The 15,112-nt window shown below is 43.3% G+C and overlaps 1 protein-coding gene across 1 annotated transcript in view; it reads right to left on the bottom strand.

The window, feature by feature from the left end:
* The window catches only part of KCNJ6 (potassium inwardly rectifying channel subfamily J member 6), a 318,296-nt gene that overhangs the window by 232,647 nt on the left and 70,537 nt on the right, over nucleotides 1-15,112 (bottom strand). The window contains exon 2 of the mRNA XM_050784623.1: nucleotides 3,515-3,566. Coding sequence (XP_050640580.1) covers nucleotides 3,515-3,539 — 25 coding nt within the window. The 5' untranslated portion in view covers nucleotides 3,540-3,566. The remainder of the gene's footprint in view (nucleotides 1-3,514; nucleotides 3,567-15,112) is intronic.

The raw sequence follows: 15,112 nt of genomic DNA, 5'->3' as shown, positions 1-15,112 counted from the left end.
CATGTGCTGTGGATTGTGAATTAGTTAGTAAGGCCCACGGATCCACTCCATATTTGGACAATACAGGCTGGTCCATTTTGTGATGGCACTGGCCACACTCTTTCATTCCAGGTCTGAGAAGAGCACATTTCATCACTTTAGGATGCTTTCACTTACAGAGAACCAGTCATATGATTTGGTTCTGTGTCCCCACGCAAATTGAATTGTAACCCCCAATGTTGGAGGTGGGGCCTGGAGAGACATGATTCAATCATGGGGGCGGATTTCCCCTTCAGTGCTGCTCTAGTGATAGTGAGTGAGTGCTCGAGAGATCTGGTTGCTTAAAAGTGTATGGAACCACCCCTCCCTCTCTTCCTCCTGTTCTGGCCATGTGACATGCTTGCTCCCTCTTTGCCTTCCACCATGATTGTAAGTTTCCTGGGGCCTCCCCAGAAGCTGATCGGATGCCAGCACCATGCTTCCTGTACAGCCTCTGGAACTGTGGAGCTAATGAAACCTCTTTCCTTTATCAATTACCCAGTCTCAGGTATTTCTTTATAGCAGTGTAAGAATGGACTAATACAACCAGTTTGGGGTTCTTCAAACCAAGTTATAAATTCTTTTAACATTTTCAGTTTCCAAGACTACAGGTAGAAAAAAAGGACGGAGCAGAGAGCAGGGCAGAAGATGATACAGAAATGAGAGCAGGGGAGAGGGGTGTCAGTGCTGAAGGGATTTTATTCTTTACCCAGTCCTTTCATCACAGTGAAATGTGAAATTAGCATGTGTTCAAGACTTATGTAAAATTACACAGAGGTTTGGGGTCAGGAATGAAAGGAAATCAATGTAAATAACTTTTTAAAGTTATATTTTCTTGGTATGGGTGGATATTTTGGAATAAAGGTTCACTGACTATGCTACAGAAGAACACCTTTATTTAATAGTCTCATGATTTCGGGAGGAGGAAGGTGCACAGTTAAATGTGGGCAATATTAATGGTTAATTTTTGCCGGCCAAATTTAAAAAGGTGTTCATGGAGAAGTGTTTGTAAGCCTCCACTGTAACTTTCCATATGAAATCCATCACCAGGAGAAATTTCCATTTTTCAAAGGAAAAAATATGCCTTGATGGTTTATTTCATACTCATATGGTCTTTAATAATTATACTTCAATATAGAAAATTGCATTTCTCATTTGAAGAAGGCTTTATTCGAATAAATTCCACTTTCCTTTTTTTATTTTTATTTTTTTTTATTTTGAGACCTGGTCTTGCTCTGTTGTCCAGGCTACAGTGCAGTGGCATGATCTTGGCTCACTGCAACCTCTACCTCCTGGGTTCAAGTGATTCTCCTGCCTCAGCTTCCGAATAGCCATAATAGGGATTACAGGCATGCGCCACCATGCTCAGCTAATTTTTGTATTTTTAGTAGAGACAGGGTTTCACCATATTAGCCAAGCTGATCTTGAACTCCTGACCTCAAGTGATCTGCCCGCCTCGGCCTCCCAAAGTGCTGGGATTACAGGCATGAGCCACCATGCCCAGCCCCCTTTCCTCTTAAAAAATGCTACGGCAACCAAAACAGCATGGTACTGGTACCAGAACAGAGACACAGACCAATAGAACAGAACAGAGCCCTCAGAAATAATACCACACATCTACAGCCATCTGATCTTTGACAAACCTGAGAAAAACAAGAAATGGGGAAAGGATTCCCTATTTAATAAATGGTGCTGGGAAAATTGGCTAGCCATAAGTAGAAAACTGAAACTGGATCCTTTCCTTACTCTTTATACGAAAATTAATTCAAGATGGATTAGAGACTTAAATGTTAGACCTGATACCATAAAAACCATAGAAGAAAACCTAGGTAATACCATTCAGGACACAGGTATGGGCAAGGACTTCATGTCTAAAACACCAAAAGCAATGGCAACAAAAGTCGAAATTGACAAATGGGATCTAATTAAACTAAAGAGCTTCTACACAGCAAAAGAAACTACCATCAGAGTGAACAGGCAACCTACAGAGTGGGAGAAAATTTTTGCAATCTACTCATCTGACAAAGGGCTAATATCCAGAACCTACAAAGAACTCAAACAAATTTACAAGAAAAAACAAACAACCCCATCAAAAAGTGGGCAAAGGATATGAACAGACATTTCTCAAAAGACATTCATGCAGCCAATAGACACATGTAGAAAAGCTCATCATCACTTACCATCAGAGAAATGCAAATCAAAACCACAATGAGATACCATCTCACACCAGTTAGAATGGCAGTCATTAAAAAATCAGGAAGTAACAGGTGCTGGAGAGGATGTAGAGAAATAGGAACACTTTTACACTGTTGGTGGGATTGTAAACTAGTTCAACCATTGTGGAAAACAGTATGGCGATTCCTCAAGGATCTAGAACTAGAAATACCATATGACCCAGCCATCCCATTACTGGGTATATACCCAAAGGATGATAAATCATGCTGCTATAAAGACACATGCACAGGTATGTTTACTGCGGCACTATTCACAATAGCAAAGATTTGGAATCAACCCAAATGTCCATCAGTGACAGACTGGATTAAGAAAATGTGGCACATATACACCATGGAATACTATGCAGCCATAAAAAAGGATGAGTTCGTGTCCTTTGTAGGGACATGGATGCAGCTGGAAACCATCATTCTCAGCAAACTATCGCAAGAACAGAAAACCAAATACCACATATTCTCACTCATAGATGGGAATTGAACAATGAGATCACTTGGACTCAGGAAGGGGAACATCACTGGGGCCTATTGTGGGGAGGGGGGAGGGGAGAGGGATGGCATTGGGAGTTATATCTGATGTAAATGACGAGTTGATGGGTGCTGACGAGTTGATGGGTGCAGCACACCAACATGGCACATGTATACATATGTAACAAACCTGCACGTTGTGCACATGTACCCTAGAACTTAAAGTATAATAAAAAAAAAAAATTGTAACACAAACCTGAACAAGTAATGAAAAAAAAATGCTTTGTGTATCCTGTTTATTTAGCTTAAGAGCACTACAACGCTACGTTCAAAACCTAAATCATCACAAGCTATTTATACTGCAAGGTCTCCATTTTTTAATAGCTCTGTCTGAAATTTCTGAAGTACACCTGAAGGGTTTAACAATGATTTATCATTCTTTCCTCTCTTTAGATCATCCAGCCCATGGAATAGATGCCCAGAAAAAACTTCAGCTGACTTTGACTAAACCTCCTAAAAGTTGGTTTGAAATTACTGTGGGTCCTAATCCCCAGCGCAGTGTTACAAATAAAATCTATTTTTGTTCTTCAGCTCCATACTGTGGGTAACAGTTTCAGCACAGAATTTGACCTCAAGCAACATGAACTCCGAATAACGCATAAAGTAACATCAACACGAGGCAGTGTGTGTGAAACAGATCTCGGTCCCGTAACAGCGAAAGAGAAGGACAAATCAGATCATCACACGGGATGTTTTCCCATTCAAAACAAAAAATAAATAATAAATTTGAAGCTACTCACTCATGGATTCTGTCAGCTTGGCCATTGTTGCAGTTTCTTCTTTGTGCTTTTCCTGGAGGTGAGAAGAAAAGACAATGATCTATAAAACATGTCTTAGACATGAATTGATCTAATTGCCATTTACAGCTAAAAGTTCCTTCTTTTTCCTAGGTCAGAATTTGGTTTCCGATAATTAAATGAATAAAAACCCCACATTATAGTTATATTATCAGTCAGTCACTGAAAAGAGATTTTTAGGGCATTAAAAAGCTTCCCATTGCTCTTGGAAATGAGCGTCTGTCACACTGATCTTGGATATATATAATTGGTGACGCACGACCAGTTTTCAAAACCTCTTTGACACTGGATTTTTGACATCCATATGCCAATTTTTTTTTCCTCTCTGTTTTCCCCTATTGAAGCTTTCTTGGTATTTTTGGAGTTGATATTTTTGTAGTCATTTGGTTTCTTCTTTCCAAAAAACTAAATAGATTTTATACATATTTCTTTGTCTTACTTTTTGGGTTCCTGGAGCCTTTTAAAAGTCGTAAGCTTTGATGGGTTTATAACCTTATCTACTTTGTGCTGAAAACATTTTGTTTTAACCGAGATATAGGTTATAACCCACTGAGTTTGAAAGCCAGAATAATACATACAGAAATTCAATCTGTCCTAATTAAAACATGACCTTGGAGCTATTAAGAATACTGGTCATCTCTACTGAAAAGTTCTCTTTAATTTCTCCACAGTTCTTTGGCTTTCTTTAATTTCTTTGTGTTCCTAACATATGTAGTAACTGAAACATTGTCCACTGTTATTATGCTTTTTTTGCAGCTTTGTTTTTCTGTGAAACTAAAATGTTCATTATTTTAAAACTTCAGAAAAAAACTGAAAATTATAAATCTAATGCCACCCCCAGAGGAAATCATGGTTACATTTTGGTGACTGCTTTCTAGGCCCATTTCTTTACCTGTGCATATTTACAGATATGGGAATATGATCCTATTCTCATAGAGATAAGTATCTGTACTATACACATTTTGTGTTGAAGCAATGTTTTCATTTAATATCATATCACACATCTTTCTATGCCAATAAAGGTAGAATACGTCATCATTTTTTAATGACTGTATAGCTCATCATGGGTTATATCATCATTTCCTTTACCAGATCCCATTTAATTTACTTAGAATTTTTCACTACTTCATAAAACACTGGGATGAGCATCTTGGACCTTATATGGTTGTGCACTTGTTCTGTGCAAGTTATTTTCTGAGGATAAATCCTAAGGTGAGGTATGGCTTGGTCAAAAAGTCTAAATATTAAAAATTCTGACATACAGTGGTCAATTGTCCCCCACAAAGGTTGTACCTGACAGTGTATAAAAGTGTTCAGTTCCTTATTAGCACTTTTGCCCCCTAATCTTTGCTAAATCAACAGGCAGACAACATGATCTTGTTATTTTACACTGTTGTCTTTCTCTGACCTTTTGTTTATGGACAAGTGTAGTGTTCTTCCCCATGTCATCGTTATGAAGTTAACTCATGGTTTCACATTGTTGTGTTCCAGCCCCTCTGCCATCAACATTTTAGTGCTTAGAAGCCCAGGGTGGTATTTGCTTTTCCCCATGGCCCTGATACAATGCTGAGTACAGTCTAGCAGTTTGGCTAACACTCGAATTGATGTGTCATGGCTTGGGTGTTGTAGTACGGATAGCAAGATCATTATTCGTCCTCCCTATGACACTATTCCCAAACTAGAAGGGTATGCTTTGATTCAATGGCAACAAACAACTTCGCACATGGCAAGTATTCTTGATTTCCACAGCCCTGTATTCATGACAACGAAATCAGCACACCACCTCTTACTTAAACTACTAATTGCCCTTGAGAACAGAAGGAGCTACGGAGTTGTAATCTACTAACCTGCTTGCTGTGGCATTTCGCCCATGATATTTAGCCTACCACTTGGGTTATGTCAACATGCAGAGAAACAGCATGGCGTGCGCCAGTAGAGAGGCTAAGTGTCACGTCACGGAGCTGAATAAGACAGGCAGAGAGGAGCCTCTCACACAACGCTGGTTCATGCGAGTGTGCACAGCAGCTGCTCACCAGCCGACCCCAGTGGGTTGTAACAATTCAGGCAGAAAAGCTGTTCCATGGCAGGGACTCAGTGAAGTTGGTCCCAGAGCTTGTTCTGTCTCTGTGTGTCCTGTCATTGACTCTCAGCTCTCCTCGTAGCCCAGTTCTGCTGTGTTGATCTGTCTAGCCGTACTGGCTCTCCTTGTGTCCTGGTCTGTGACTTGACTTCTCCATTTTCTGGCTCTGTGCTCCATCAGGCCTCACTCTGGATCACAGACCTCTTCAGCTTGACCCTCCTCTGATGGCACCAGCGGTAAGAACCCCCCAACCCCAAACCATAGGCGTCCAGATTCCAGGCATTATATTTTTAACAAGCCCTGTTTAGTGTGTCTGTTTTCTTGTGTGTGTGTGTGTGTGTGTGTGTGTGAGACCACTTCATCTCTTGTGACCTAAGGACCCTGCCACATTCTGGACCCCGGTCTTGCTGGTGGGTGGTCCTTGCAGCTATTTTTGTTCAGATGTGCTGGATATCTTAGTCCTAGAGATGTCAAATACCACCTGGACCAGCAATTTCCTCTTCCCTGTAGTTAAATGGAATCCTCTGACATTAAGTGGGGAGAGGCTCCTAAAATCCTAAATATAGCTCTCCCAGACTGACTCATCTATATCATAACTTATGGTGGAAATCATGACATATGTTTTGGTGTAAGTAGTTTAGTTATTCTATTGGATGTCTCTAAACTCCTTATGTCCTTCCCTCATTATCAGAAAGTTGATGTTTGCAGTTACACAACATGTATATCCAATAAAGCATTTACATTCATTCTCGGTCCCAAGCAAATTCTCCTTATTCTAAAGCCAAGAGTTTCCTTCACAGCAAATTTCCTGGTTGTTGGATTTACATTACTGGGAAGAGATTTAGAATTATAGCATATTAAAATTGGAAGTGATTCTTTTAGAGATTGTCAAGTCCAACCCCATATTGATGCAGTTGATGAAACTGAAGCCCAGGGAAGAGTGTGATGTGCCAGGAAAGGATTTAGAGGGAGCCGATCCCTTTCCCTTATCCACAACCTCTGCTCTCCCAGAAATCTCAAGGCCCATCAAACCTAAGCCCATTTAGCCAAGATCCCTCACACAACAGTCCCAGTGCAGTGTTGAAGTTTCCTAGATTTGCCATTTCTATGTTCTTTCTTTGAGTATTCTCATTCACAACAATGTCCCTAATTTCCATGAATGGCTGGCAATGCCCAGATTTGCATATCCTGCCCTGACCTCTCCATGGAACCCCTGCTCTCCACTTCTTCCTCCTTCCTCACTCCTTGATATATTTTGCTTTTTTTTTTTTTTTTTTTTTTTTTTTTTGAGATGGAGTCTCGCTCTGTCGCCAGGCTGGAGTGCAGTGGCAGGATCTCAGCTCACTACAACCTCCGCCTCCCAGGTTCAAGTGATTCTCCTGCCTCAGCCTCCCGAGCAGCTGGGATTACAGGTGCACACCACCACACCCAGCTAATTTTTGTGTTTTTAGTAGAGATGAGGTTTCACCAAGTTGGTCAGGCTGGTCTTGATCGTGATCCGCCCACCTCAGCCTCCCAAAGTGCTGGGATTACAGGCGTGAGCCACCATGCCTGGCCTATTTTGCATACTTTAAAGTTGGTCTTCCCTCACTGCACTCTACTTAGGAGACTATTAACATTGCCTCCACCTGATTGGAACCTCACCTACAACCCGGAAGGTTTATCATGAAATAGCTCCGGGGGATCTATCTAAAACACAAACCTGACGTGGCCTCTCCCTGCTTGATCAGTTCTCCTCCAGCAAGTGAGAATGCAGTCCTTGCTTTCAGCCAGGGCCCCTGGACTGATGGCTCTTTCTTCTCCGCTCATACCTTAGGTCCAGCTCCCTGCAACCCACGACTGTCTTCTACCTCCCTGCCTTGGCAAGCACTATTCCCTCTGCCTAGATACTTCAAGTTCCACTTCATTCTTGTCCTCTGCAAATTCATCCTGAAAAACTCCACTGGGCACCACCCAGTCTCTGCTGGCTCCCCTGCTCTTTCTGACCATTTTCCTGAGTTTTATCTTTAGGTGTGTTTGTGTACAAACGCATCCATGTGTCACACTGCATAATTTGTTATGGCATCGAGGGACTCTGGAAGCTTTGGAAAATTCCAAAGCCCCATCTCAATAGCCTCATCTGGAGGTCATGGGTGGGAGGCGGTGTGTGGTAGACCAGAAGCCCTGACCACTAAACCTCCCTAGGAACCTGGACAAGTCATTTTACTTTTTGGGCTACTGTTTCCTGGTGTGCTCATTTCAGAAGTGGTCCGCTGCTTGCTGTGTTCTGCCCCGTCCTCCATCCCTTACCCCTGCGGAAGTCAGCAACAGGAAGAGGATACCTGAACATGCTCGGATAGGCTGTGACTATTGGTGGTATTTTAAAGTGAAAAGAGACAGATATGTTTGCTTCAAGAACTTGCGTTAAAAACGTCTTTCCCTGGGGGAGCCGAGGGTTTTTATATCCAAGGTAATCATCTCATGTTGTTTCAAAATGAAAAGAAAATCAGAAATGCAGGAATCATACTTGTTGGGAGAAAAGCATTTACTTTGGCCTGAAACTTTTTTGTTCTTGTTTATTGTGTCTGTCCCACTTGGATGTTCTTAGAGAGAGTGGCGGGGAGAGGGAGAAAGAGAGCATGTGTATAAGAGTTTGGAAGCCTGAGTCTAGAAGGGTTTTTGTCATGGCTTTACCACTTCTTATCCACTCATTAACTAATCTTGGAAGCTCTAATTTTCTCATCTTTAAAGTGGGGATAGGTGGAATTTGCACTGCCTGGTTCACAGGACTGTTTGAGGAACAAATGAGACGAGGCATATAAATACACTCAAGTGTAATGTCCATGTGTAGGTTTGTAATCATTATTCCATTTGGCTACCGTGTGGGGGCCCAGAGTCAGAACCTGTTCTTGCTCTTTGAGGACAAATATTGACCTTTAAGATTTGTGCCAAAAACAACAAAGCAAATTTCCCTGAAGTTAGCCAGACCCACGGCTGCCAGCCCCTCAGGGGACTACTTATCAAGAGTGTCAACAGCTGGTGACTATGCAACCCACACCTGTATTTCCATAGCCCCACTCCAGAACATAAGGGCTCCAGAACTTAGACGCACTGCTTGGAAGAGCTATGCTATTTTGCTCTAGGAGGCACTCGACTTAAAGTTGTATTGTTGTACATTTAATAAAAGGCATTCATAGACACATCGAACATTCGGGGGAATCATGATGATATGTTTGAGCAAAACATGTCCACAGGTGCTGAAAAAAGAAAAAACGTTAAGTGTCTTGTTTAAATCCTAACAAACTCCCTGGGTAGAGCATTGACTTTCAGGGGCAATGGGCATTTAATCTTCTGTCTGAACTTTATTCCCTCTGCCACACCTGGGGAAGTAAATAAAGGCTCAGCAATTTGCTTGGGGGGTGTGTGTGTGTCACTTATACTCACACATCTGTTTCAGCTAAAGAGAGCATGGCTTTCTACTGAGACCATGCCAGATATATACTTCTCTTTGACTGTCTAAAATGACAGAGGTGTTTTTAATGAGGGCAATTATAACAGTGTGACGGTAACTCAGAGCTAAGGCTGAGACACTGTGTGTGTGTGTGTGTGTGTGTGTGTGTGAGTGAGAGAGAGAGAGAGAGAGAGAGAGACAGAGAAAGAGAGAGGAGGATGGGGGAAGAGGAGATTGATTCATGAATGCAGAGCTTCTAGAAAGGGTAGAAAGGGTTTTTTTCCGCTGCATGGGGCTCCCTCAGACAGAGGACAGGAGCTGGCAGAACCCAGTGAGGTCTGCATTTTCGGCGGTGCTGCCTTGCTTTCTGCTACCCAGAAGTAGGCTTTTAAGGATGAGGGGGAAACTCATCATGGTTGATGTATTTCAAACCGGTTATATTTGCATCTCAGATATTTTTATCTCTCTAAAATGTGTGCTTGTATTCATCAGAAAACTGTGATTTTTTTTTTCCAAAATACAACCATTTAAAGAAACATTTATGCAAAGTAGGAAACGATAAGACCATTTTATGAACTTAGTATCCTCAGCAGGGGCCTCACCTCTGGTTAAACCAGGAGCCTCAAATATCCCACCCTGTTCTTCAGGTTCTCTACAAATGCACCAGCCCTGGCCCCTCCTCATCTTCCCACTCCTCTTCCCTGACACGGTGCGATGGCAGGTCACCTGAGGACTGATTTAAATGGAAAATGCCGCATCCTCAGATAGCCAAGCAAGTGAGTGTTCTCTTAGTACGGCATCATTTATATGGCCTTGAGTTGTTGCCGAAAAATATAGGCCACAGCATTTAAGAGTCAGTAATTAGTTTTTTGCCTAATGAAAAACAAATGGAAAGCAGTAGCCAGTATGCAAGTATGGTTTAGGGCAATATAAATATAAAATACATAAAAACATAACAATATGAAAATATACAAAAATAGTAACTCCTAACGTTTACTTCACATTTATTATAGCCTTTCATTGCATTACTACATTCGACTATCTCCTTAATTCTCACAAGGACCCTGTGAAATAGGTACCGTCTTCTCTACTTTGAGGATGGGGAAGCTAAGGCACAGAGAGGTTCAGCAGATCGCCCCAGATCACACGGCTGGTAAGGAGTAGAGCAGAGCATCAAACCCAAGAAGTCTTCTTTTCGTGCCTGCATCTCTAAGAACTGGTGAGAAGTCCTAGAAATGAAGGACATTAGTGCTGAAGGCAGCAGTGAGAATCCAGGTCTAAGATCCTTCTTCAATCATCCGATGCTGAAAAATCTACTGATGTGCATAAGATGGGCACCCGATAGAAGAGGACATCCAGGTAAAGCCGGCTTTACGCCTGTCTTCAGAGAGCTTCCAGTTTGGTCCAGAAGGCAAGATGTGTAGAGAAATAGCTGCAATACGTGGTATCAAGGGGAAAACACCAGAAGGGTTCTACAGGACATTGATGGAAAGAGGAACAGACGGAGCAAAGAGAAGGGGAGAGACAGAGAGAGAGAGAGAGAAGAGACAAGGGGGGGGGGAGAAACAGAATAGAGACAGAGAATGAGACTGGAGAAAATGTAGTTCTAACTCACAGAACCAGGGTGTGCTTCATGGAGGAAGCAGCTTCAATGTGTGCAGGAGGGGAAGAAGAGCGATGGGAGAGGGGAGGGCAAGGAAGAATATTCCAGGTGGAGAAATGGCATGAAGAAAGGTGGGGAAGCTTGGTGCGTGAGGAACAACAGGTTACAGGGGGACCGAGGCTTGGTGTGAGAGGAAGAGCAGGAGGCTGGCATAGACAATGAGGACATCAGCCCTGGAGGGCCCTGGAGGCCAGGCTGAGCCGCTCAGGAGGGAGGCTGGGGCTGGAGTTGTGGTGAACCACTGGGAGGAGGAAGGTGCCTGTGTGAGCACTGTGGCCACCCTGGTGAGCCAAGGGAAGGTGGTGGGTGATGTGGAGGCAAAACCCAATGAGTGTGCTCTCCTGTGAGCCCAGGGAATAGCAGATTTGAAGAGTAAAGAACTTGCCTAACAGGATGGGGTACCATTTTTTTAGAGTAAAGTTGGTTTTCACCACTGATACACTCAGTTAAAGTTTCTAAAATAATCTGAAACTTTCATGATTTGGGGTAAAAACATCTGCGGGGTGTGCTTGAAGGAGGAGGTGACATTCTCGCTGAGCAGGCCACATAGGATGCTTTAGGTGAGAAGACCCTCTTTGCAATAAGGCTCAGAGCCTTAGCCTCACCAGATATCCTTTCTAAGGTCCCTATGTCCAGGTAACCCTGCCTGGCTCCTTAGGCTGCCATCATTGTGGCCTTGTTCACCAGACCAGGGAAGGTCCTAATACACTGAAGTATGAGGCTATCTCACAAAGATAAATCAGATTCAAAGTTAAGCTTGTACTAACATTGCCTTAATTCCTTTGGGCTTCAGCGTGAGTTTGTAGATGGCAGGAGAGGGTTTGGAGCATTGCCTGAGTACTTTCTTTAAAGCATGTTGAGCACGTGACCTTCTAAGAGTGATGGGTAGCAGAGATAAGAGAAAATGGCTGGACCACATGGCTGCCAGAGTTTCTCCAAACCCAACTGTGTGTGTGTCCTCCCTTGCTTGAAATACTGTGGGACAAGCTCTCAACTTTCAGCATCAATATCCAGACAATGTTTCACGAATTTTCCCAGGGGAGTTGGTTTCTTGGAATATTGGTGAGTGACTCATTTCTCCTTTCCTAGAGCTCCTAGAAATATTATAAAATATAGGACAAGCATTATCACCAAAGATCTATCAGGAAATTTCCTTTAAAGAAAATACTATGTGAGGCTGCAGGGAGGCACTGAGGATGTCCAGGTAACTGGAGCATACAGAGCCTGTGCCCGTGGTGGACAAGCATCTGCAGTCTTTTCCCTGTCAAGTACCTCTCCTTCCAAGATGTACCTACTCTAGGTTTGGTCCCCAGCTTCCCAGGACTCGACCACAGTGCTGAATCTTGGAAACAGGCAGGAATTTCGTGTTGGTCTCATGACTCTCAATCTATGGCCTCTTTTCTGGTTCAGCATCTTTCTGGGGGCTCTTGTCTCGCCTCCAGGGTGATCTTCCAGACATCCTAAGCCTTGCAGTGGCCAATGCCTCTCCCAACTGGCTTCATCCAAGCCACAGGCATTGCCAAACCATCTCTATTTCCAAGAGGAAAGGGAATAGATGCCATATGAGTTCCTTTCTTTCCCCTTGACTTTTCCAGGTTGCCCACAATCCAAGTTCTAGGCAAACTGAGTCTTCCAACATCCACTCTGCACTCCCAGCTCCCCACATTCCATGGCTTGCCTGGATCCTTCCCTTCCAACAACTGACTCCACCGACCTCTCCAGGCCCATTGCTTAACACTTCTATACTATGCTCCCGCCCGACAAGCCCCTTCAGTTTCTGAACACATTGCATTACTTCATGCCTCAGTTCAGGTTTGACTTCCTGTTTGACATTCTCCCTGGCTACCCCATTCTGAGTGCCCATCCCCTCTGCACCTTAGCAACTGTGCATACTGTAGGACTTGTCATTCTTGGAGCCATGACTTACAAAGTAACAGAGCAAGTCAGAGGGAATAGTCTTGACAACTCCAGGAGCAACTGAAACACTATAAAGGATGAATTCTTCTGTTTCCAAAAAGGGTAAAACAAAATACCAAACCACAACCAAAGAATGCATAGAATGAACGGAATTTCCCTGAACAGCTGTGAGTTTCCTGACATGAGATGCTGACCAGTCATTTGTTCAGAATTTTCCAGAATTTCTGCCCCAGAAAGTAGTACAATAAAATGACCCATAAGAGCTCTTCTAAAGTGGTTTCAGGGATGCAGTGATACTTCAAGGGAAATAAATCCCTGATTCCTTTTGCTTTTCTTCACATACGTTCTTTCTTTCATTCAATCAGAGGTGGGTGGTGGGGTGTCAAGGGTCAGGTGGGCGTGATGATAGGGGCAGGATGGCAGGCCCGAAGGTAAGGCTGGTTAGTTACTCTGACATATAAGGGATACTTAGAACAGGGATCCCTAACCCCCAGGCCGTGGACAAGTACTGGTCCGTGGTCTGTTAGGAACTGGGCCGCACAGCACGAAGTGAGCGGCAGGTGAGCACTTCTGCCCGAGCTGCACCTCCTGTCAGATCAGCAGTGACATTAGATTCTCATAGGAGCGCGAACCCTATTTGAACTGCACATGTGAGGGATCCAAGGTGGTGCACTCCTCATGAGAATGTATTGCCTGATGATATGAGGTGGAACAGTTTCACGCTGAAACCATCCCCACCCCCTCCTCCTACCCCTGGTCCGTGGAAAAACTGTCTTCTATGAAACTGGTTCTTCGTGTCAAAAAGATTGGAGACTGCTGATTTAGAAAATAATCACCCGGCCCAGTAGTTTGACCCTGTTTTAAGGAGTCACTCAAGCCCAGTGGTGAGTTTGGTATGGTCACCAGAATGCCTTACGTTTGTCTAATGATGCAATGTTGCATTAGGGAGCCCCATGCCAAGGTACCGTAGCGGACTCTGGTTACCATGGTGCTCAATTCTCCCCTGCTTTTTAACTTATGCCTATAACTTTCATTGAGAGAATGAATCCTGGGGAAGCCTAGGGTTATGCATGTTGCTGTGGGACTATTTGTCTATTTGTCATGCTTCACCTTGAGAACTGGCTGGGTTGCAGTGAAGAGTAAGGGATTCATTCATTCATTCATGGCCCAGCCTGTGTGAAACTGTGAAAACACACAGCCTTTGGGAGGGCCATGATCAAGTTTTGTGACAGGAGATTTAAGCCTAAACTGCCCAATACTGGATAACCCATGTGGAGCCCCCAATCAGACAGGGAACCCAGTGCGGCATGATAAAAGCTCCTTCCCTAGCCAGGCCACTCTGGTCACTATCAGTATCCAGGGAAGTGGTGTGGATGCCTGTCCTCAAAACAGGACACTATCCCTGCTGAACTCTGCCACAGCATTATCAACAGGACAGCAGAGAGTCCTGGTTATTGGAATAACCCCAGGAAGCCAGCTTGTTCCCTACGCATGCAAAAAAGTGTAGGGTGCAGAAAGATGTGCTTCTTCAACCTCTCAGCTGTGTCAATAGTTATAAAAGAAACTAAGTCAGGCAGGGCACAGTGGCTCACGCCTGTAATCCCAGCACTTTGGGAGGCTGAGGTGGGCGGATCATGAGGTCAGGAGGTCGAGACCATCCTGGCTAACACGGTGAAACCCTGTCTCTACTAAAAATACAAAAAATTAGCCGGGTGTGGTGGTGGGCGCCTGTAGTCTCAGCTTCTCAGGAGGCTGAGGCAGGAGAATGGCGTGAACCCGGGAGGCGGAGCTTGCAGTGAGCTGAGATCACACCACTGCACTCCAGCCTGGATGACAGAGCCAAACTCTGCCTCAAAAAAAAAAAAAAAAAAAAAAAAAAAAGAAAAGAAAAGAAAAAGAAAAAGAAAAAAAAAAGAAAGAAACTAAGTCAGGAGAATATTCTTAAAATGTTCCTTTGAGAAATTCAATTTTATAACCAAATGTGACATTTACTGGGGCTGGAGACTGAGGAAAATTTACAGATAGAAACTGTATTATTTTCTTGTGCTTCTTGTCATGTGTTTTCAGCTTGAACTTCTATTTGGATACAGGAGGGAAGGGAGAGAAGGTGACCCCTTTGTAGGTATCTAGTAATTGATTCTCAGCAACAGAGATCTCTGAGAAGGAAAATGAGGAACACTATTCTAATCTCTGTTGTTCTTTTATCTCTTCTTTCTTTTTCTCTATTTACAGTTAATTTCTTCATTTCAGCTTTGGCAAAGATATAGATTGATTTTTTTTTCCTATTCCTCTCATTCAGTACGACCAAAAAGTCCTGGACAATGTATATGGCAAACTTAAGTTGACTCTGAAAGGTGAATAGAGGAAGCCATACCAGCTAGGGACCTTGGGATCTGAGGAATAACATGGGAGTGAGTTCTCTGAGTTTTTTTGTTTGTTTGTTTTGTATTG

The sequence above is a fragment of the Macaca thibetana genome, chromosome 3 (genome assembly GCF_024542745.1).
Source record: "Macaca thibetana thibetana isolate TM-01 chromosome 3, ASM2454274v1, whole genome shotgun sequence".
In the NCBI taxonomy this organism is placed as follows: domain Eukaryota; kingdom Metazoa; phylum Chordata; class Mammalia; order Primates; family Cercopithecidae; genus Macaca; species Macaca thibetana.
This window is presented reverse-complemented; position numbering and strand designations above follow the sequence as displayed.